At 47.5% G+C, this 21925-nt stretch overlaps 1 protein-coding gene across 1 annotated transcript; it reads left to right on the top strand.

Annotated features, from left to right (window-relative positions):
* The first annotated feature begins 2542 nt into the window (after positions 1–2542).
* On the top strand, positions 2543–17285 carry LOC115127447 (alpha-2-macroglobulin receptor-associated protein-like). The gene is given in 11 exon segments (XM_065016569.1): positions 2543–2818; positions 6432–6576; positions 11069–11199; positions 11856–11901; positions 11904–11975; positions 12546–12636; positions 13650–13714; positions 13789–13871; positions 14006–14056; positions 16081–16206; positions 16945–17285. Coding segments are annotated over 11 exon segments (1041 nt in total). The 5' UTR covers positions 2543–2656; the 3' UTR covers positions 17014–17285.
* Positions 17286–21925: the final 4640 nt, after the last annotated feature.

The following is a 21925-nucleotide window of genomic DNA, read 5'->3' as shown; positions in this document are numbered from 1 at the left end:
TACATGAGTAGTCTAACTAGAGTTAGAACAACCAGTACATGAGTAGTCTAACTAGAGTTAGAACAACCAGTACATGAGTAGTCTAACTAGAGATAGAACAACCAGTACATGAGTAGTCTAACTAGAGTTAGAACAACCAGTACATGAGTAGTCTAACTAGAGTTAGAACAACCAGTACATGAGTAGTCTAACTAGAGTTAGAACAACCAGTACATGAGTAGTCTAATTATAGTTAGAACAACCAGTACATGAGTAGTCTAACTAGAGTTAGAACAACCAGTACATGAGTAGTCTAACTAGAGTTAGAACAACCAGTACATGAGTACATTTACATTTACATTTAAGTCATTTAGCAGATGCTCTTATCCAGAGCGACTTACAAATTGGTGCATTCACCTTATGACATCCAGTGGAACAGTAGTGCATCTAAATCTTTTAAGGGGGGTGAGAGGGATTACTTTATCCTATCCTAGGTATTCCTTAAAGAGGTGGGGTTTCAGGTGTCTCCGGAAGGTGGTGATTGACTCCGCTGTCCTGGCGTCGTGAGGGAGTTTGTTCCACCATTGGGGGCCAGAGCAGCGAACAGTTTTGACTGGGCTGAGCGGGAACTGTACTTCCTCAGTGGTAGGGAGGCGAGCAGGCCAGAGGTGGATGAACGCAGTGCCCTTGTTTGGGTGTAGGGCCTGATCAGAGCCTGGAGGTACTGAGGTGCCGTTCCCCTCACAGCTCCGTAGGCAAGCACCATGGTCTTGTAGCGGATGCGAGCTTCAACTGGAAGCCAGTGGAGAGAGCGGAGGAGCGGGGTGACGTGAGAGAACTTGGGAAGGTTGAACACCAGACGGGCTGCGGCGTTCTGGATGAGTTGTAGGGGTTTAATGGCACAGGCAGGGAGCCCAGCCAACAGCGAGTTGCAGTAATCCAGACGGGAGATGACGAGTGCCTGGATTAGGACCTGCGCCGCTTCCTGTGTGAGGCAGGGTCGTACTCTGCGGATGTTGTAGAGCATGAACCTACAGGAACGGGCCACCGCCTTGATGTTAGTTGAGAACGACAGGGTGTTGTCCAGGATCACGCCAAGGTTCTTAGCGCTCTGGGAGGAGGACACAATGGAGTTGTCAACCGTGATGGCGAGATCATGGAACGGGCAGTCCTTCCCCGGGAGGAAGAGCAGCTCCGTCTTGCCGAAGTTCAGCTTGAGGTGGTGATCCGTCATCCACACTGATACATGGGTAGTCTAACTAGAGTTAGAACAACCAGTACGTCATCATGAAAATCCTAATTATAGTTAGATCAACCAATACATGAATATCCTAACTGTAATTAGGTCAACCAATAGAGGCCAAGTCTAACTATAATTAGGTCAACCAATAGAGGCCAAGTCTAACTATAATTAGGTCAACCAATTGAGGCCAAGTCTAACGATAATTAGGTCAACCAATAGAGGCCAATTATTTGAGGTCATGCATCCTCCAAAAGATGTAGAGGGACATATCATGATCAGAGGAAGGTGGTCAGGAAGGTGGTTGATGAACAGTCTAGTGATGATCTTTGTAGAGGGACATTTCATGATCAGAGGAAGGTGGTTGATGAACAGTCTAGTGATGATCTTTGTAGAGGGCTACTCTGGGAATCAGCCTGAGTCTTATAGCTACTGGGCGTGTCCTCCATCCCTCTGAGTAACACCCACTTGATGTCTCAGCAGCTCTGGGCACCAGAAAGTTCATCAAACAGTTCTTAAGTAGTAAATGTCCTAATGAGGCCTCTGCCTCAGCAGCTCTGGGCACCAGAAAGTTCATCAGACACAGTTCAGAGTAGTAGTCAGTCGTCCTCACTACGAGCCCTCTGCCTCAGCAGCTCTGGGCACCAGAAAGTCCACCACACACAGTTCAGAGTAGTAGCCAGTCGTCCTCACTACGAGCCCTCTACCATTCCTCTAGGGCTTCAGGTGACTCCTGAGTTTTCAAAAGACCAGGAACAGGCAGCCAAGGGTGAAACAAAAAAAAGCTGGTACAGATGCATCATTCAAACAAAATAACGAGCCAGCTAGCAAGCTGCCAGTCCATCTGCAAATATTTAAAAACACAATTTAAAAACAATTACAAATAATGTAATATGTACATGAGCTCTGTGCTTAGGCTGCTAGGGCGCCATGGCAACTACACAACCAACATAGACAACTTTGTGTGTGTGTGTGTGTGTGTGTGTGTGTGCAGGCGCCAATCAATACCTAGTTTAGTGAACTAAATGGTTAACACAAAATGGGTGACTTATTACTGCTTGAGTAGGCTGTTTCATGTGTGAAAACTAGCCAACATTAAATTATGCCTTGTGTGGTGTAAAATTGCTAAACCCTAAATCCCTTTTCAATCCAACGCGTGGATGATTCCTATTTGCTCAAAGCCTCCCACATCCTCCGTTACTCGGAGACGATTATGAGGTGCATTCTGGGTATTGTATTTTACAAACCCTTTCCCCAGAACTGGAAACCAATGTTATAGTGTTTTTCTAAAACTACATATCCCATAATGCAGTTCAGGACGCGTCCGCCTCTTCTAAACACATGACTTGAAGTACTCGGAGTTAGATAGACCGTAGCTCTGAAATTGCGTTTCATTTTTAAGATTTATTCCATCCATTTTCCCGGTACGGTGCAAAAATGAAGTTCGGTTGTTTATGCGCGATGTTGTGTCTCGCAGTCGGGGCGATTGCAGGAAAGTATTCTCGAGAAATGAACGATCAGAAACCGTCCGTGGACGGTAAGAGCACGGTGGAATTTAGGATAGCTAAACTCAACCAGGTGTGGGAGAAAGCGACCAGGGTAAGAAGTCAAGTCATGCTATTATTATAGTTTAGCTTTGTTTTACTTAAATATTGAGACAATCGAGAGTGAATTGTCTTCGTTATCTGGTCCTAGTGGAGTCCAAAAGTTAGATAACGTTTTGTCTACACTTCCTTGGTCTATCCAACATTTTGTTTAGCTAACTTAGCTAGCTAACAGTTACTGATTCAGCTACATATGCCAATCAAGTAACGTTAAAGTAGTTAGAGATGGCTGAGGTCTGATTGTACCCGGCTAGTTTAAGGAACCGATTTCTCTCACAGACAGACGATACACACACTACACTTCATCAGTTCCAGTCTGATTTGATTTACCAACCATCCTCTCTCCCTTTCCCTCCTCCACCCCTCTCTCCCTTTCCCTCCTCCACCCCTCTCTCCCTTTCCCTCCTCCACCCCTCTCTCCCTTTCCCTCCTCCATCCCTCTCTCCCTTTCCTCCTCCACCCCTCTCTCCCTTTCCCTCCTCCATCCTCTCTCCCTTTTCCCCTCCTCCACCCCTCTCTCCCTTTCCCTCCTCCACCCCTCTCTCCCCTTTCCCTCCTCCACCCCCTCTCTCCCTTTCCCTCCTCCATCCTCTCACCCTTTCCCTCCTCCACCCCTCTCTCCCCTTTCCTCCTCCACCCCTCTCTCCCTTTCCCTCCTCCACCCCTCTCTCCCTTTCCCTCCTCCACCCCTCTCTCCCTTTCCCTCCTCCACCCCTCTCTCCCTTTCCTCCTCCACCCCTCTCTCCCTTTCCCTCCTCTCTCCCTTTCCCTCCTCCATCCTCTCTCATCCTTTCCCTTTCCTCCATCCCTCTCTCCCTTTCCCTCCCTCTCTCCCTTTCCATCCTCTCTCCCTTCCCCTCCTCCATCCTCCTCTCCCTTTCCCTCCTCCATCCCTCTCTCCCTTTCCCTCCTCCACCCCTCTCCCTTTCCCTCCTCCACCCCTCTCTCCCTTTCCTCCTCCACCCCTCTCTCCCTTTCCCTCCTCCACCCTCTCTCCCTTTCCCTCCTCCACCCCTCTCTCCCTTTCCCTCCTCCACCCTCTCTCCCTTTCCCTCCTCCACCCCTCTCTCCCTTTCCCCCTCCACCCCTCTCTCCCTTTCCCCCTCCACCCCTCTCTCCCTTTCCCCTCCACCCCTCTCTCCCTTTCCCTCCTCCACCCCTCTCTCCCTTCCCTCCTCCACCCCTCTCTCCCTTTCCCTCCTCCACCCCTCTCTCCTTCCCTCCTCCATCCTCTCACCCTTTCCCTCCTCCATCCTCTCTCCCTTTCCCTCCTCCACCCCTCTCTCCCTTTCCCTCCTCCATCCCTCTCTCCCTTTCCCTCCTCCACCCTCTCTCCCTTTCCCTCCTCCACCCCTCTCCCTTTCCATCCTCTCTCCCTTTCCCTCCTCCATCCTCTCTCCCTTTCCCTCCTCCATCCTCTCTCCCTTTCCCTCCTCTCTCCCTTTCCATCTCTCTCCCTTTCCATCCTCCTCTCTCCCTTTCCCTCCTCCATCCCTCTCTCCCTTTCCCTCCTCCATCCCTCTCTCCCTTTCCCTCCTCCACCCCTCTCCCTTTCCCTCCTCCATCCCTCTCTCCTTTCCCTCCTCCATCCTCTCTCCCTTTCCCTCCTCCACCCCTCTCTCCTTTTCCTCCTCCACCCCTCTCTCCCTTTCCCTCCTCCACCCCTCTCTCCCTTTCCCTCCTCCACCCTCTCTCTCCCTTTCCCCTCCACCCTCTCTCCCTTTCCCTCCTCCACCCCTCTCTCCTTTCCCTCCTCCACCCCTCTCTCCCTTTCCCTCCTCCACCCCTCTCTCCCTTTCCCCCTCCACCCTCTCTCCCTTTCCCCCTCCACCCTCTCTCCCTTTCCCTCCTCTCTCCCTTTCCCTCCTCCACCCCCTCTCTCCCTTTCCCTCCTCCACCCCTCTCTCCCTTTCCCTCCTCCACCCCCTCTCTCCCCTTTCCCCCTCCACCCTCTCTCCCTTTCCACCCTCTCTCCCTTTCCCTCCTTTCTCCCTTTCCCTCCTCCACCCCTCTCTCCCTTTCCCTCCTCCATCCTCTCTCCCTTTCCCTCCTCCATCCCTCTCTCCTTTCCCTCCTCCACCCCTCTCTCCCTTTCCCTCCTCCATCCCCTCTCCCTTTCCCTCCTCCATCCCCCCCCTCTCCCTTTCCCTCCTCCATCCCTCTCACCTTTCCCTCCTCCATCCCTCTCACCCTTTCCCTCCTCCATCCCTCTCTCCCTTTCCCTCCTCCATCCCTCTTTCCCTCCTCCACCCTCTCTCCCTTTTCCTCCTCCATCCTCTCTCCCTTTCCCTCCTCCATCCCTCTCTCCCTTTCCCTCCTCCATCCCTCTCTCCCTTTCCCTCCTCCATCCCTCTCCCTTTCCCTCCTCCATCCCTCTCCCTTTCCCTCCTCCATCCCTCTCTCCCTTTCCCTCCTCCATCCCTCTCTCCCTTTCCATCCTCTCCCTTTCCATCCTCTCCCTTTCCATCCTCTCCCTTTCCATCCTCTCCCTTTCCCTCTCTCCCTCCTCCATCCCTCTCCCCCTTTCCCTCCTCCATCCCTCTTTCCCTCCTCCATCCCTCTCTCCCTCCTCCATCCTCTCTCCCTTTCCCTCCTCCATCCTCTCTCCCTTTCCCTCCATCCTCTCTCCCTTTCCCTCCATCCTCTCTCCCTTTCCCTCCTCCATCCCTCTCTCCATTTCCATCCTCTCCCTTTCCCTCTCTCCCTTTCCATCCTCTCCCTTTCCCTCCTCCATCCCTCTCTCACTTTCCCTTCTCCATCCCTCTCTCACTTTCCCTTCTCCATCCCTCTCTCCCTTTCCCTCCTCCTTCCCTCTCTCCCTTTCCCTCCTCCTTCCCTCTCTCCCTTTCCCTCCTCCTTCCCTCTCTCCCTTTCCCTCCTCCTTCCCTCTCTCCCTTTCCCTCCTCCATCCTCTCCCTTTCCCTCCTCCATCCCTCTCTCCCTTTCCCTCCTCCATCCCTCCTCCATCCCTCTCTCCCTTTCCCTCCTCTCTCCCTTTCCCTCCTCTCTCCCTTTCCCTCCTCTCTCCCTTTCCCTCCTCCCTCCTCTCGCCCTTTCCCTCCTCCATCCTCTCTCCCTTTCCCTCCTACATCTCTCCCTTTCCCTCCTCTCCCTTTCTCTCCCTTTCCCTCCTCTCTCCCTTTCCCTCCTCCATCCCTCTCTCCCTTTCCCTCCTCCATCCCTCTCTCCCTTTCCCTCCTCCATCCTCTCTCTCTCTCATCATCCCGCCGTCTCTAGATGCAGTTACCCCCAGTGCTCCAGTCTAACACCAGTCTCTCTCCTTTCTCTAGATGCAGTTACCCTCAGTGCTCCAGTCTAACACCAGTCTCTCTCCTTTCTCTAGATGCAGTTACCCCCAGTGCTCCAGTCTAACACCAGTCTCTCTCCTTTCTCTAGATGCAGTTACCCCCAGTGCTCCAGTCTAACACCAGTCTCTCTCCTTCCTCTAGATGCAGTTACCCCCAGTGCTCCAGTCTAACACCAGTCTCTCTCCTTCCTCTAGATGCAGTTACCCCCAGTGCTCCAGTCTAACACCAGTAACTCTCCTTTCTCTAGATGCAGTTACCCCCAGTGCTCCAGTCTAACACCAGTCTCTCTCCTTTCTCTAGATGCAGTTACCCCCAGTGCGTCTCTCAGAGCTCCACAGTGATCTGAAGATCCAGGAGAAAGATGAACTACAGTGGAAGAAGTCTAAGGCAGAAGGGATGGATGAGAATGGAGAGAGAGAGGCCAAGTTACGACGTGGCTTCAACGGTGAGAGAGGGATGGGATGGGGGGCAAGCTACGACATGGCTTCAACGGTGAGAGAGGGATGGAGGGTGGGTGAGAGAGGGATGGAGGGAGGGATGGAGGGGTGGGTGGGTGGAGAGAGAGACTAGAAGGGAGGAGGGTTTTAAATAACTACTTAAACTACCTACCTGACTGATGGAGAGAGAGAGAGAAGGACTAGAAGGGAGGAGTGGTGTAAATAACACTACTTGGTGTAAATAACACTACTTAAACTTAAACTAGAGCTTTATAAACAGTTGGTTTTCTAGAGAGACAGAGCTGCTTTATAAACAGTTGGTTTTCTAGAGAGACAGAGCTGCTTTATAAACAGTTGGTTTTCTAGAGAGAGACAGAGCTGCTTTATAAACAGTTGGTTTTCTAGAGAGACAGAGCTGCTTTATAAACAGTTGGTTTTCTAGAGAGACAGAGCTGCTTTATAAACAGTTGGTTTTCTAGAGAGACAGAGCTGCTTTATAAACAGTTGGTTTTCTAGAGAGAGACAGAGCTGCTTTATAAACAGTTGGCTTTCTAGAGAGAGACAGAGCTGCTTTATAAACAGTTGGTTTTCTAGAGAGAGACAGAGCTGCTTTATAAACAGTTGGTTTTCTAGAGAGACAGAGCTGCTTTATAAACAGTTGGTTTTCTAGAGAGACAGAGCTGCTTTATAAACAGTTGGTTTTCTAGAGAGACAGAGCTGCTTTATAAACAGTTGGTTTTCTAGAGAGAGACAGAGCTGCTTTATAAACAGTTGGTTTTCTAGAGAGACAGAGCTGCTTTATAAACAGTTGGCTTTCTAGAGAGAGACAGAGCTGCTTTATAAACAGTTTGTTTTCTAGAGAGAGACAGAGCTGCTTTATAAACAGTTGGTTTTCTAGAGAGACAGAGCTGCTTTATAAACAGTTGGTTTTCTAGAGAGAGACAGAGCTGCTTTATAAACAGTTGGCTTTCTAGAGAGAGACAGAGCTGCTTTATAAACAGTTGGTTTTCTAGAGAGAGACAGAGCTGCTTTATAAACAGTTGGTTTTCTAGAGAGACAGAGCTGCTTTATAAACAGTTGGTTTTCTAGAGAGACAGAGCTGCTTTATAAACAGTTGGTTTTCTAGAGAGACAGAGCTGCTTTATAAACAGTTGGTTTTCTAGAGAGAGACAGAGCTGCTTTATAAACAGTTGGTTTTCTAGAGAGAGCAGAGCTGCTTTATAAACAGTTGGTTTTCTAGAGAGAGACAGAGCTGCTTTATAAACAGTTGGTTTTCTAGAGAGAGGCAGAGCTGCTTTATAAACAGTTGGTTTTCTAGAGAGAGACAGAGCTGCTTTATAAACAGTTGGTTTTCTAGAGAGAGACAGAGCTGCTTTATAAACGGTTGGTTTTCTAGAGAGAGACAGAGCTGCTTTATAAACAGTTGGTTTACTAGAGAGACGGAGCTGCTTTATAAACAGTTGGTTTTGTGTGTGGCTTGTTATAATGTGGTGGGGGTGTGAAGGCCTTGGGGAAGGTGTGTGGCTTGTTATAATGTAGTGGGGGTGTGTGGCTTGTTATATTGTGGTGGGGGTGTGAAGGCCTTGGGGAAGGGGTGTGGCTTGTTATATTGTGGTGGGGGTGTGAAGGCCTTGGGGAAGGGTGTGGCTTGTTATAATGTAGTGGGGTGTGAAGGGCCTTGGGGAAGGGGTGTGGCTTGTTATAATGTAGTGGGGGTGTGAAGGCCTTGGGGAAGGGGAAGGCTTGTTATAATGTGGTGGGGGTGTGAAGGCCTTGGGGAAGGGGTGTGGCTTGTTATAATGTAGTGGGGGGGGTGTGGCTTGTTATATTGTGGTGGGGGTGTGAAGGCCTTGGGGAAGGGGTGTGGCTTGTTATAATGTAGTGGGGGTGTGAAGGGCCTTGGGGAAGGGGTGTGGCTTGTTATAATGTGGTGGGGGTGTGAAAGGCCTTGGGAAGGGGAAGGGGTGTGGCTTGTTATAATGTGGTGGGGGTGTGAAAGGCCTTGGGAAGGGGTGTGGCTTGTTATAATGGTGGTGGGGGTGTGAAGGCCTTGGGGAAGTGGTGTGGCTTGTTATAATGGTGGTGGGGGTGTGAAGGGCCTTGGGGAAGGTGTGTGGCTTGTTATAATGTGGTGGGGGTGTGAAGGGCCTTGGGGAAGGTGTGTGGCTTGTTATAATGTAGTGGGGGTGAGAAGGGCCTTGGGGAAGGTGTGTGGCTTGTTATAATGTATATATTGTGGTGGGGGTGTGAAGGCCTTGGGGAAGGTGTGTGGCTTGTTATAATGTGGTGGGGGTTTGTGAAGTGCCTTGGGGAAGGGGTGTGGCTTGTTATAATGTAGTGGGGGTGTGAAGGCCTTGGGGAAGGTGTGCGTTGGGCCTAAGAACAGCCCTTAGCCGTGGTATATTCTCCATCTACCACACCCCCTCGAGCATTATTGCTTAACCTCTTGCCTCTACTTGGGACGCTTGCGTCCCAACTAGAGCTCTGGAAATGCAAATGCGCTACGCTAAATGCTAATAGTATTAGTTAAAACTCAAAAGTTCATTAAAATACACGTGCAGGGTATCAAATTAAAGCTACACTCGTTGTGAATCCAGGCAACAAGTCAGATTTTTTAAATGCTTTTCGGCGACAGCATGAGAAGCTATTATCTGATAGCATGCACCAATACACTACAACAGAAAAGCACAGCAGGGGACGTAAACAAAATAATTGGCATTTCGGCGTTACACAAACCGCACAATAAAATAGAAAACAGTCATTACCTTTCACCATCTTCTTTGTTGGCACTCCTAGATGTCCCATAAACACTATTGGGTCTTTATTTCGATTAAATCGGGCCATATAAAGCCAAGATATCGTTATATGTAGACTGTGTGATAAACGAAAAAACAGCGATTTCACAACGTAACGTCATTTTTTTAAATTCAAAAAGTAGACGATAAACTTTCACAAAACACTTCGAAATACGTTTGTAATGCTACTTTAGGTATTAGTAAACGCTAATAAGCGATAAAAATCATCCATAGGCGATGTAGAAATCATTAGCTGTCGTCTTGGAAAAAATTTCAGGAGAGAGCTCTTCCGGAATGATCTGGGCGGAGACCGGAGGTAAGTGGTGCCCCTCTTTCGGTTCAACCAAGAATCAAAGATGATTCAATTCACAAGACTCTAGACAACATGGGGATGCTGTGGGAGTTGAATGCTCGGTCTTATCTAATTCGGCTCACTGTTAACAATTGCTGGAAGTGGCGCAAGGATATTTATTTCCATTTTCTGTGATCAGGTTTTCCTGCGCTTTCCGATGTAACGCACGTTATGTAATAGCCACAGTCGTGATTTAACCAGTTTTAAAAACGTCCGAGGGTTTCCTATCCACACATTCTAACCATATGAACGTACTATATTCCTGGCATGAGTAGCAGGGCGCTGAAATGTTGCGCGATTTTTAACAAAATGTTCAAAAAAGTAGAGGGTCGACTGAAGAGGTTAAATATTAAATATTTTTTTATAACTAAACCAAGATGGACCACAGCCTGTCATTTCCAATGTGGGGGGCAAATGAATCATAGTGGGCAGAGCCAAGCACGAGCTAGCGAGATCCTATTGGCTCTTTCTAGCATGTATTTGCATATTTGTGTTAGGGAACGCCTACTCTGAAGTGCATGTGTGCAATAACTAAATCCAACCCTAAATTAACTCCTTTATAAACAACTCTTTTCCTTAACAGTGGATGAAGTCTACAAAACTTAGTCCACTCTGTTCATAACAGATTGTAATTTTGGGGAACAGAGAACTGCATCGAGATCAAATGTTTAATCGATGAGAAAATGAGCAGAACGTCGGCCAAAATCCTCCCATCTCCCCCCCACCGCCGGCCACTGGGCTTCCTCTCATCACCATATTTGGTAGTGAGTGGAACCCGCCAACCGGATGCCATTTTGTGTCTCCCCTCCACCCCCAGTGATCCTGGCTAAGTATGGGATAGTATGGTTAACTGGCGTCCATTTTGTGTCTCCCCTCCACCCCAGTGATCCTGGCTAAGTATGGGATAGTATGGTTAACTGGCGTCCATTTTGTGTCTCCCCTCCACCCCAGTGATCCTGGCTAAGTATGGGATGGATGGTTAACTGGCATCCATTTTGTGTCTCCCCTCCACCCCAGTGATCCTGGCTAAGTATGGGATAGTATGGTTAACTGGCGTCCATTTTGTGTCTCCCCTCCACCCCAGTGATCCTGGCTAAGTATGGGATGGATGGTTAACTGGCGTCCATTTTGTGTCTCCCCTCCACCCCAGTGATCCTGGCTAAGTATGGGATAGTATGGTTAACTGGCGTCCATTTTGTGTCTCCCCTCCACCCCCAGTGATCCTGGCTAAGTATGGGATAGTATGGTTAACTGGCGTCCATTTTGTGTCTCCCCTCCACCCCCAGTGATCCTGGCTAAGTATGGGATAGTATGGTTAACTGGCGTCCATTTTGTGTCTCCCCTCCACCCCAGTGATCCTGGCTAAGTATGGGATGGATGGGAAGAAGGACACCAGACCTCTAGAATCTAACAACCTGAAGGACCATGACATCAGAGAAGGAGACATGTTTGATGACCCCAGACTGGACAAACTGTGGAGTAAGGTGAGAGGGGGGGGGGGGAGGGGAGGGATGGATAGGGGGACGGGAGGGAGGGAGGGTGGAGGGAGGGACGGGGGGAGGGAGGGTGGAGGGAGGGATTTTGGGGGGGGTCCAGGGAGGGATCCTGGGGTGAGGAGGAGGGAGGGTAGGGAGGGAGTGGACACTTGGGGGGAAGGAGGGATAGGGGGAGAGGAGTTTCAGTGTCTGGGAGGACCCCAGTGATCCGGGGATGAGGAGGGAGGGACGGCGTCCATTTTGGTCTCCCCTTCAGGGAGGGTTGGCTAAGGGGGAGGGAGGGTTTGGGGCGGACATTTTGGACCTTCCCCGGGGTGGAGGCAAATCTCTTCTCTTACCAGTCATTTCCTTTCAAATCAGTGATCAGATGGATGGGAAATAACTCCCCTCTAGAATCTAACAACCTCCACCAACCCAATGGCTTTAGATTAGTGGGAAGTGGAGTGAAGGTGAACACTTCAGGAGAAAGGTGATATTTTGGGACTTCTCCATCAGCCAGTTTCAGTTTATAACCCGTCCATTTTGGGGATGAGCGTGCTCAGTTTCTCTTCCTCTATGGCTTTCACCCCAGTTTACAACCCAAGAAGCCATTTTGGGGCGACTTGTCCTCCTTCTAACAGTGTAATGGAAATGTGTCCCTCCAGGCTAAGAGTTCTGGTAAGTTCTCAGAGGAGGAGATGCAGAGTCTGAAGAGGAGTTTCAACACCACAAGGACAAGATCAGCGAGTATAACATCGTCATGGATACCGTCAGCCGCACGGAGGGTGAGAGAGGGTTTTTACGCTCTGTCATTCGTTCTTCTCTTTTGTCTGTCGTTCTCTCCTCTCTCTCTCTCCTCTCTCTCCCTCCTCTCTCTCTCTCCCTCTCTCTCTCTCTCTCTCTCTCTCCTCTCTCTCTCTCTCTCTCTCCTCTCTCTCTCTCTCTCTCCTCTCCTCTCCTCTCCTCTAGTGATTGTCAGTGTTACCCAGTGATGAAGTGTCACTTGGTTTAGGTTGAATTATAATGTAGTTGTTTTTTTGTCTGTCATTCTGCCCTCTCTCTCTCTCTCTCTCTCTCTCTCTCTCTCTCTCTCTCTCTCTCCTCTCTCTTCTCTCTTCTCTCTCCTTTCCTCTCTCTCCCTCCATCTCTCTCCTCTCCTCTCTCTCTCTCTCTCTCCTCTCCTCTCTCCTCTCTCTCTCCTCTCCATCCTCTCCCTCCATCCCTCTCCTCTCTCCTCTCTCTCTCTCCCTCCATCTCCTCCTCTCTCTCTCTCTCTCTCTCTCCTCTCCTCCTCCTCTCCATCCTCTCCCTCCATCCCCTCCTCTCTCCTCCTCTCCTCTCCATCCCCTCTATAGAGATCCATAAGAATGTGATCTCTCCATTAGAAGGGGAAGTTAAAGAACATGTCCTGCATCAGAAACACACCGACCTGAAGGACAAGATGAGGTGTGTTTTAACGGTGTGTGTGTCCTGTGTGTTTTAATGGTTGTGTGTGTGTGTTTTAATGGTTGTGTGTGTGTGTTTTAATGGTTGTGTGTTTTAATGGTTGTGTGTGTGTGTGTGTGTGTTTTAATGGTGTGTGTGTGTGTGTGTTTTAATGGTTTGTGTGTGTGTGTGTGTTTTAATGGTTTGTTGTGTGTGTGTGTGTGTTTTAATGGTTGTGTGTGTGTGTGTGTTTTAATGGTTGTGTGTGTGTGTGTGTTTTAATGGTTGTGTGTGTGTGTGTGTTTTAATGGTTGTGTGTGTGTGTGTTTTAATGGTTGTGTGTGTGTGTGTGTTTTAATGGTTGTGTGTGTGTGTGTGTTTTAATGGTGTGTGTGTGTGTGTGTTTTAATGGTTGTGTGTGTGTGTGTGTTTTAATGGTTGTGTGTGTGTGTGTGTTTTAATGGTTGTGTGTGTGTGTGTGTTTTAATGGTTGTGTGTGTGTGTGTTTTAATGGTTGTGTGTGTGTGTGTGTTTTAACGGTGTGTGTGTGTAACGGTGTGTTTGTGTGTGTGTTTTAATGGTTGTGTGTGTGTTTTAATGGTTTGTGTGTGTGTTTTAATGGTGTGTGTGTGTGTGTTTTAATGGTTGTGTGTGTGTGTGTTTTAATGGTTGTGTGTGTGTGTTTTAATGGTTGTGTGTGTGTGTTTTAATGGTTGTGTGTGTGTGTGTTTTAATGGTTGTGTGTGTGTGTTTTAATGGTTGTGTGTGTGTTTTAATGGTTGTGTGTGTGTGTTTTAATGGTTGTGTGTGTGTGTTTTAATGGTTGTGTGTGTGTGTGTGTGTTTTAATGGTTGTGTGTGTGTGTTTTAACGGTTGTGTGTGTGTGTGTTTTAATGGTTTGTGTGTGTGTGTTTTAACGGTTGTGTGTGTGTGTTTTAACGGTTGTGTGTGTGTGTGTTTTAACGGTTGTGTGTGTGTGTGTTTTAACGGTTGTGTGTGTGTGTGTGTTTTAATGGTTGTGTGTGTGTTTGTAGGGATCTGAACCAGGGCTTTGAACGCCTGAGGAAACTCAGCCACGAGGGCTTCAGCGAGGACAGCGGTGAGTGGTATACACACACACACACACACAGTTGAGTGTGACTAGTTGTGATGTTCCCCCTCCCTCCTCTCCAGAGTTTAAAGAGCCCAGGGTGATAGAGCTGTGGGAGATGGCACAGAGAGCCAACCTGACTGGGGATGAACTGGACTCGCTCAAGGTGTGTGTGTGTGTGTGTTTCCATATCTGTTTTAAAGTGATCACTTTTCACAGTCTGGATCATAATGTTCTGTCCGGTTTGGGTGTGTCTCTCCGTGTGTGTGTGTGTGTGTGTGTGTGTGTGTGAGAGATCAGGAGGAACTGAAGCACTTTGAGACCAAGGTAGAGAAGCACAGCCACTACCAGGTAACCAATCAATATCAATTGTTAATCAATCCGTTTTTTTCCCTCCTCGATCTACACACAATACCCCATAATGACATCACAATACCCCATAATGACATCACAATACCCCATAATGACAAAGCAAAAACAACTAAAATATGACATTTACATAAGTATTCAGACCCTTTACTCCGGTACTTTGTTTGAAGCACCTTTGGCAGCGATCACAGCATCAAGTCTTCTTGGGTATGACGATGCAAGCTTGGCACACCTGTATTTGGGGAGTTTCTCCCATTCTTCTCTGCAGATCCAATCAAGCTCTGTCAGGTTGGATGGGGAGAATTACTGCACAGCTATTTTCAGGTCTCCAGAGATGTTTGATCGGGTTCAAGTCCGGCCTCTGGCTGGGCCACTCGAGGACATTCAGAGACTTGTCCCGAAGCCACTCCTGCGTTGTCTTGGCTGTGTGCTTAGGGTCGTTGACCTGTTGGAAGGTGAACCTTCACCCCAGTCTGATGTCGTGAAAGTTCTGGAGCAGGTTATCAAGGATCTCTCTGTACTTTACTCTGTTCATCTTTTGCCTCGATCCTGACTAGTCTCCCAGTCCCCTTCGCTGAAAAACATCCCCACCGTATGATGCTGCCACCTCCATGCTTCACCGTAGGGATGGTGCCACCTCCATGCTTCCCCGTAGGGATGTTGCCACCTCCATGCTTCACCGTAGGGATGGTGCCACCTCCATGCTTCACCGTAGGGATGGTGCCACCTCCATGCTTCACCGTTGGGATGGTGCCACCTCCATGCTTCACCGTAGGGATGGTGCCACCTCCATGCTTCACCGTAGGGATGGTGCCACCTCCATGCTTCACCGTAGGGATGTTGCCACCTCCATGCTTCACCGTAGGGATGTTACCAGGTTTCCTCCAGACTTGTTTTTCATGGTCTGAGAGTCTTTAGGTGCCTTTTGTCAAACTCCAAGCAGCCTGCCATGTTCCTTTTACTGAGGAGTGGCTTCCGTCTGGCCAATCTACCATAAAGGCCTGATTGGTGGAGTGCTGCAGAGATGGTTGTCCTTCTGGAAGGTTCTCCTCATAGAGAACTCATAGAGATCTATCAGAGTGACCATCGGGTTCTTGGTCACCTCCCTGACCAAGGCCCTTCTCCGCCGATTGGTCAGTTTGGCCGGGTGGCCAGCTCTAGGAAGAGTCTTGGTGGTTCCAAACGTCTTCCATTTAAGAATGATGGAGGCCACTGTGTTCTTGGGGACCTTCAATGCTGCAGAAATGTTTTGGTACCTTTCACCAGATCTGTGCCTCGACACAATCCTGTCTCGGGGCTCTACGGACAATTCCTTCAACATCACGGCTTAGTTTTTGCTCTGACCTGCACTGTTAACTGTGGGACCTTAATATAGACAGATGTGTGCCTTTCCAAATCATGTCCAATCAATTGAATTTACCACAGGTGGAATCCAATCAAGTTGTAGAAACATCTGAAGGATGATCAATGGAAACAGGATGCACCTGAGCTCAATTTAGAGTATCATAGTGAAGGGTTTGACTAATTTCAGTTCTTTTATTTTGTTTACATTTGCAAAGATTTAGGAATTGTTGTTACTCAATCCATTTTAGAATAAGGATGTAACGTAACAACATGTGGACAAGTGAAGGTCTGAATACTTCCTGTCTTTTATTCACCTCCCTTGATGTCCCAAATGGACCCTTATGCCCTTAAGGCACTTAGAGATCTGAGGGGGTTTGACAGGTGTAAGCTATATGGTGCTTCCACCAAGCAAGTGCCTAGGGTCCATTTGGGATAGGACCACTCACTTTCTCCTCCCTGCTTCTCTCTCTTCCCCCTGCCTCTCTCGCCCCCTACCCTCTCCCCTGCCTCCCCTGCCTCTCTCTCTCCCCTGCCTCTCTCTCTCTCTCCCCCTGCCTCTCTCTCTCTCTCCCCCTGCCTCTCTCTCTCTCTCTCCCCCTGCCTCTCTCTCTCTCTCCCCCTGCCTCTCTCTCTCTCTCTCCCCTGCCTCCCTCCCCTCTCAGGAACAGTTAGAGTTATCCCACCAGAAGCTCAGACATGTAGAAGCTCTAGGAGACAACGACCACATCCTGAGAAACCAGGAGAGATACAATAACCTGGCCGAGAAGACCAGAGAGATGGGATACAAGGTAGGAGAGACAATAACCTGGCCGAGAAGACCAGAGAGATGGGGGATACAAGGTAGGAGAGACAATAACCTGGCAGAGAAGACTAGAGAGACAATAACCTGGCAGAGAAGACTAGAGAGACAATAACCTGGCAGAGAGACAATAACCTGCCAGAGAAGACTAGAGACAATAACCTGGCAGAGAAGACTAGAGAGACAATAACCTGGCAGAGAAGACTAGAGAGACAATAACCTGGCAGAGAAGACGAGAGACAATAACCTGGCAGAGAAGACTAGAGACAATAACCTGGCAGAGAGACAATAACCTGGCAGAGAGACAATAACCTGGCAGAGAAGACAACTGGTAGAGAGACAATAACCTGGCAGAGAAGACTAGAGACAATAACCTGGCAGAGAAGACTAGAGAGACAATAACCTGGCAGAGAAGACTAGAGAGACAATAACCTGGCAGAGAAGACTAGAGAGACAATAACCTGGCAGAGAAGACTAGAGAGACAATAACCTGGCCAGAGAAGACTAGAGACAATAACCTGGCAGAGAAGACTAGAGACAATAACCTGGCAGAGAAGACTAGAGAGACAATAACCTGGCAGAGAAGACTAGAGACAATAACCTGGCAGAGAAGACTAGAGAGACAATAACCTGGCAGAGAAGACTAAGAAGACTAGAGACAATAACCCTGGCAATAAGAGAAGACTAGAGCGATTTGTTGTAACGCTTCTCTCTCTTTCTCTCTCAGATGAAGAAGCACATGCAGGATTTAACCAGCAAGATCTCCCGTAAAGGACTGGACCGTAACGAACTGTAAGGGGTTCCTCAGACGAGGCCCTGGGGGACGACGACGACAGAAGGCTGTGTGTTTTCAACATCAGGACTCGAAACAACAAATGAAGTCTTTCTTCGTGTTTTTCTTGCTACAGTGGTTCAGAGTGTGGCGATCGATGCTGCTGTCATGACAACCCTACGATGGAACTTCTAATCTGCCTGTCTATATATACACACACACACACACACACACACTTCCGTCCACATTACTCTTTTGTAGACTACTTTAATGAAATCAGTGTTTTTCCGCGTAAATCTCATTTGTGATTATGTTCCATTTTAATAATGACGAGCCTGCCTCTATCTCAAATGGCACCCTATTCCCTACATAGTGCACTACGTTTGACCAGGGCCCTATGGAAGTAGTGTACTGTGTAGGGAATAGGGTGTCATTTGGGATGGAGAACGTGTCTTTCAGTGCCACTACTTGTTTTTGTGTAAATATGTGTATATACCTATTGTAGGTACATCTGATTATGTCCATGTACCAAATGTCACCCTATTCCCTACATAGTGCACTACTTTTAACCAGAGCCCTATTCCCTACATAGTGCACTACTTTTAACCAGAGCCCCGTACGTTCTTGATCAAACGCCTAATAACTTTGATCAACAGTTTTATTATGAATTTATTTGAGACACATATTACCACCATCTAACCCTTCTAGGGAAATAGCTGCGTCACCATAGTAACACGCGGTATCAGTGGATTTGACGACATCGCCATAGTAACACGCGGTATCAGTGGATTTGACGACATCGCCATAGTAACACGCGGTATCAGTGGATTTGACGACATCGCCATAGTAAACGGTATCAGTGGATTTGACGACATCGCCATAGTCAGTGGATTTGGATTTGACGACATCGCCATAGTAACACGTGGTATCAGTGGATTTGACAGTATCATTGGTATATCAGCAAATCTCAAGAACTCCTCCGTGACCTTTGGCCTAATGGTGAAATCCCTGAGCGGTTTCCATCCTCTCTGGCAACTCGGTTAGGACGGACTTCTGAATCTTTTGTAGTGACTGGGTGTGTTGATATTCAATGTCTGCTTTCAGTTTTTTTTATTCATCTACCAAAATAGGTGCCCTTCTTCTGCGAGGTTATTGTAAAACCTCTCTGGTCTTTGTGGTTGAAATGCACTGCTCGATTTGAAGGACCTTACAATTATCTGTATGTGTGGAGTGATGAGGTAGTCATTCAACAGTCATGTTGAACACTGTTCTGTGTGTGGCGTTGGAGTGATGAGGTAGTCATTCAACAGTCATGTTGAACACTGTTCTGTGTGTGGCGTTGGAGTGATGAGGTAGTCATTCAACAGTCATGTTGAACACTGTTCTGTGTGTGGCGTTGGAGTGATGAGGTAGTCATTCAACAGTCATGTTGAACACTGTTCTGTGTGTGGCGTTGGAGTGATGAGGTAGTCATTCAACAGTCATGTTGAACACTGTTCTGTGTGTGGCGTTGGAGTGTGAGGAGTCCTTGTAACTGATGTGGCTTTAAGTTAGTGATATTTACTAGTCATTTAATTAGTCCTTGATATAACAATGTTCTGTGTGTGGTTGAATACTTGACTCAAGACATTTCAGCTTTTCATTTATTTGTCAAAAAAATTAAATATATCTAAAAACATAACTCTGACATGATGGAGTATTGTGTGTAGGCCCAGTGGAGAAAAATAATCTCAATTGAATCCATTTTAAATTAAAGCTGTAACACAAGGGGCTGTATTAACCAATCAGAGAGTTACTGAGAGAACCGGTGTTGTGATTGGAGAGTTACTGAGAGAACCAGTCATGATTGTAAATCGATGTTTACCAGTCTTTGAACCATGAATACACAGTGTCTTATTGGCCCATGTGGCATCCTGAAGATGGGTAATCAAAAAATGAATCAAATGTAGAAACAAATTTAAAAAAAGTAATGCAAAACACTGTAATAGATCGAACAAATTTTTAAAAAAGTAATAAAACACTTTCTCGTCATCTGGATATTTTGTAGAAATTGGTACACAATGAGCATAACAAAATTTAACAGAATTAATTGTACTATTGTAGGCCTGAACATATGTTTAAAGCCTTACTGATGAATCATGTGTAGTTCACATGGGAATGGAACATAAAACCTGTTTCTGGCACCATGATGACGAACAACAGTCACTGGAAACTATGAGTGCTGTCTTCACTAATGATCTCTTTTAAACTACAGGAACTGATGGCTTAGAGACACCAGAAGCCTCAGTATCTCAGAGGACTCAGACCCTACGACAGTAACCAGATGGTTGTTAGTTGGCAGTAACCACGGCAGTAACCAGATGGTTGTTAGTTCAACTCTACGGTAACCAGATGGTATTCATTCAACGTCAGTAACCAGATGGTTGTTAGTTCAGGTGGTTGTTAGTTCAACTACAAGTAACCAGATGGTTGTTAGTTCAACTCTACGGCAGTAACCAGATGGTTGTTAGTTCAACTCTACGGCAGTAACCAGATGGTTGTTAGTTCAAGTCAGATGGTTTTACAGGCAGTAACCAGGTGGTTGTTAGTTCAATTCAACGGCAGTAACCAGATGGTTGTTAGTTCAACTCTACGGCAGTACACCAGATGGTTGTTAGTCAACTCTACGGCAGTAACCAGATGGTTGTTAGTCAACTCTGACGGCAGTAACCAGATGGTTGTTAGTTCAACTCTACGGCAGTAACCAGATGGTTGTTAGTTCAAGTCGGATGAGGTTAGTTCAACTCTACGGCAGTAACCAGATGGTTGTTACGGCAGTAACCAGATGGTTGTTAGTTCAACTACGGCAGTAACCAGATGGTTGTTAGTTCAACTCAACGGCAGTAACCAGATGGTTGTTAGTAACCAGATGGTTGTTAGTTCAATTCAACGGCAGTAACCAGATGGTTGTTAGTTCAACTCTCGGCAGTAACCAGATGGTTGTTAGTTCAATTTACTACGGCAGTAACCAGATGGTTGTTAGTTCCGGCAGTAACCAGATGGTTGTTAGTTCAACATTCAGGCAGTAACCAGATGGTTGTTAGTTCAACCCTAAACGGCAGTAACCAGATGGTTGTTAGTTCAGCCCTACGTGCAGTAACCAGATGGTTGTTAGTTCAAATACGGCAGTAACCAGATGGTTGTTAGTTCAACCTACGGCAGTAACCAGATGTTGTTAGTTCAACCCTACGGCAGTAACCAGATGGTTGTTAGTTACGGCAGTAACCAGATGGTTGTTACGGCAGTAACCAGATGATGGTTGTTAACCCGGGGCAGTAACCAGATGGTTGTTAGTTAACAAAAAAGTAACCAGATGGTAATAAAATGGTTGTTAGTCATCGGCAGTAACCAGATGGTTGTTAGTCACAATGAGCATAACAAAAGTAACCAGATGGTTGTTAGTAGGCCAACATATGTTTACGGCAGTAACCAGATGGTTGTTAGTTCAACCCTGGGAACGGCAGTAACCAGATGGTTGTTAGTTCAACAGTCACGGCAGTAACCAGATGGTTGTTAGTTCAAACTACAGGAACGGCAGTAACCAGAATGGTTGTTAGTTCAAGTAACCAGACGGCAGTAACCAGATGGTTGTTAGTTCAACTCGGCAGTAACCAGATGGTTGTTAGTTCAACTCTACGGCAGTAACCAGATGGTTGTTAGTTCAACCCTACGGCAGTAACCAGATGGTTGTTAGTTCGGCAGTAACCAGATGGTTGTTAGTTCGGCAGTAACCAGATGGTTGTTAGTTCGGCAGTAACCAGATGGTTGTTAGTTCGGCAGTAACCAGATGGTTGTTAGTTCAACCCTACGGCAGTAACCAGATGGTTGTTAGTTCAACCCTACGGCAGTAACCAGATGGTTGTTAGTTCGGCAGTAACCAGATGGTTGTTAGTTCAACTCTACGGCAGTAACCAGATGGTTGTTAGTTCAACTCTACGGCAGTAACCAGATGGTTGTTAGTTCAACTCTACGGCAGTAACCAGATGGTTGTTAGTTCAACCCTACGGCAGTAACCAGATGGTTGTTAGTTCAACCCTACGGCAGTAACCAGATGGTTGTTAGTTCGGCAGTAACCAGATGGTTGTTAGTTCGGCAGTAACCAGATGGTTGTTAGTTCAACCCTACGGCAGTAACCAGATGGTTGTTAGTTCAACCCTACGGCAGTAACCAGATGGTTGTTAGTTCAACTCTACGGCAGTAACCAGATGGTTGTTAGTTCAACCCTACGGCAGTAACCAGATGGTTGTTAGTTCAACCCTACGGCAGTAACCAGATGGTTGTTAGTTCAACCCTACGGCAGTAACCAGATGGTTGTTAGTTCAACCCTACGGCAGTAACCAGATGGTTGTTAGTTCAACCCTACGGCAGTAACCAGATGGTTGTTAGTTCAACCCTACGGCAGTAACCAGATGGTTGTTAGTTCAACCCTACGGCAGTAACCAGATGGTTGTTAGTTCAACCCTACGGCAGTAACCAGATGGTTGTTAGTTCGGCAGTAACCAGATGGTTGTTAGTTCAACTCTACGGCAGTAACCAGATGGTTGTTAGTTCAACCCTACGGCAGTAACCAGATGGTTGTTAGTTCAACCCTACGGCAGTAACCAGATGGTTGTTAGTTCAACCCTACGGCAGTAACCAGATGGTTGTTAGTTCGGCAGTAACCAGATGGTTGTTAGTTCAACCCTACGGCAGTAACCAGATGGTTGTTAGTTCAACCCTACGGCAGTAACCAGATGGTTGTTAGTTCAACCCTACGGCAGTAACCAGATGGTTGTTAGTTCAACCCTACGGCAGTAACCAGATGGTTGTTAGTTCAACCCTACGGCAGTAACCAGATGGTTGTTAGTTCAACCCTACGGCAGTAACCAGATGGTTGTTAGTTCAACCCTACGGCAGT

Source organism: Oncorhynchus nerka, unplaced genomic scaffold, assembly GCF_034236695.1.
Source record: "Oncorhynchus nerka isolate Pitt River unplaced genomic scaffold, Oner_Uvic_2.0 unplaced_scaffold_969, whole genome shotgun sequence".
Classification (NCBI taxonomy): domain Eukaryota; kingdom Metazoa; phylum Chordata; class Actinopteri; order Salmoniformes; family Salmonidae; genus Oncorhynchus; species Oncorhynchus nerka.
Note: the sequence above shows the minus strand (reverse complement) of the source record. Positions and strands in the feature narration are given on the sequence as shown.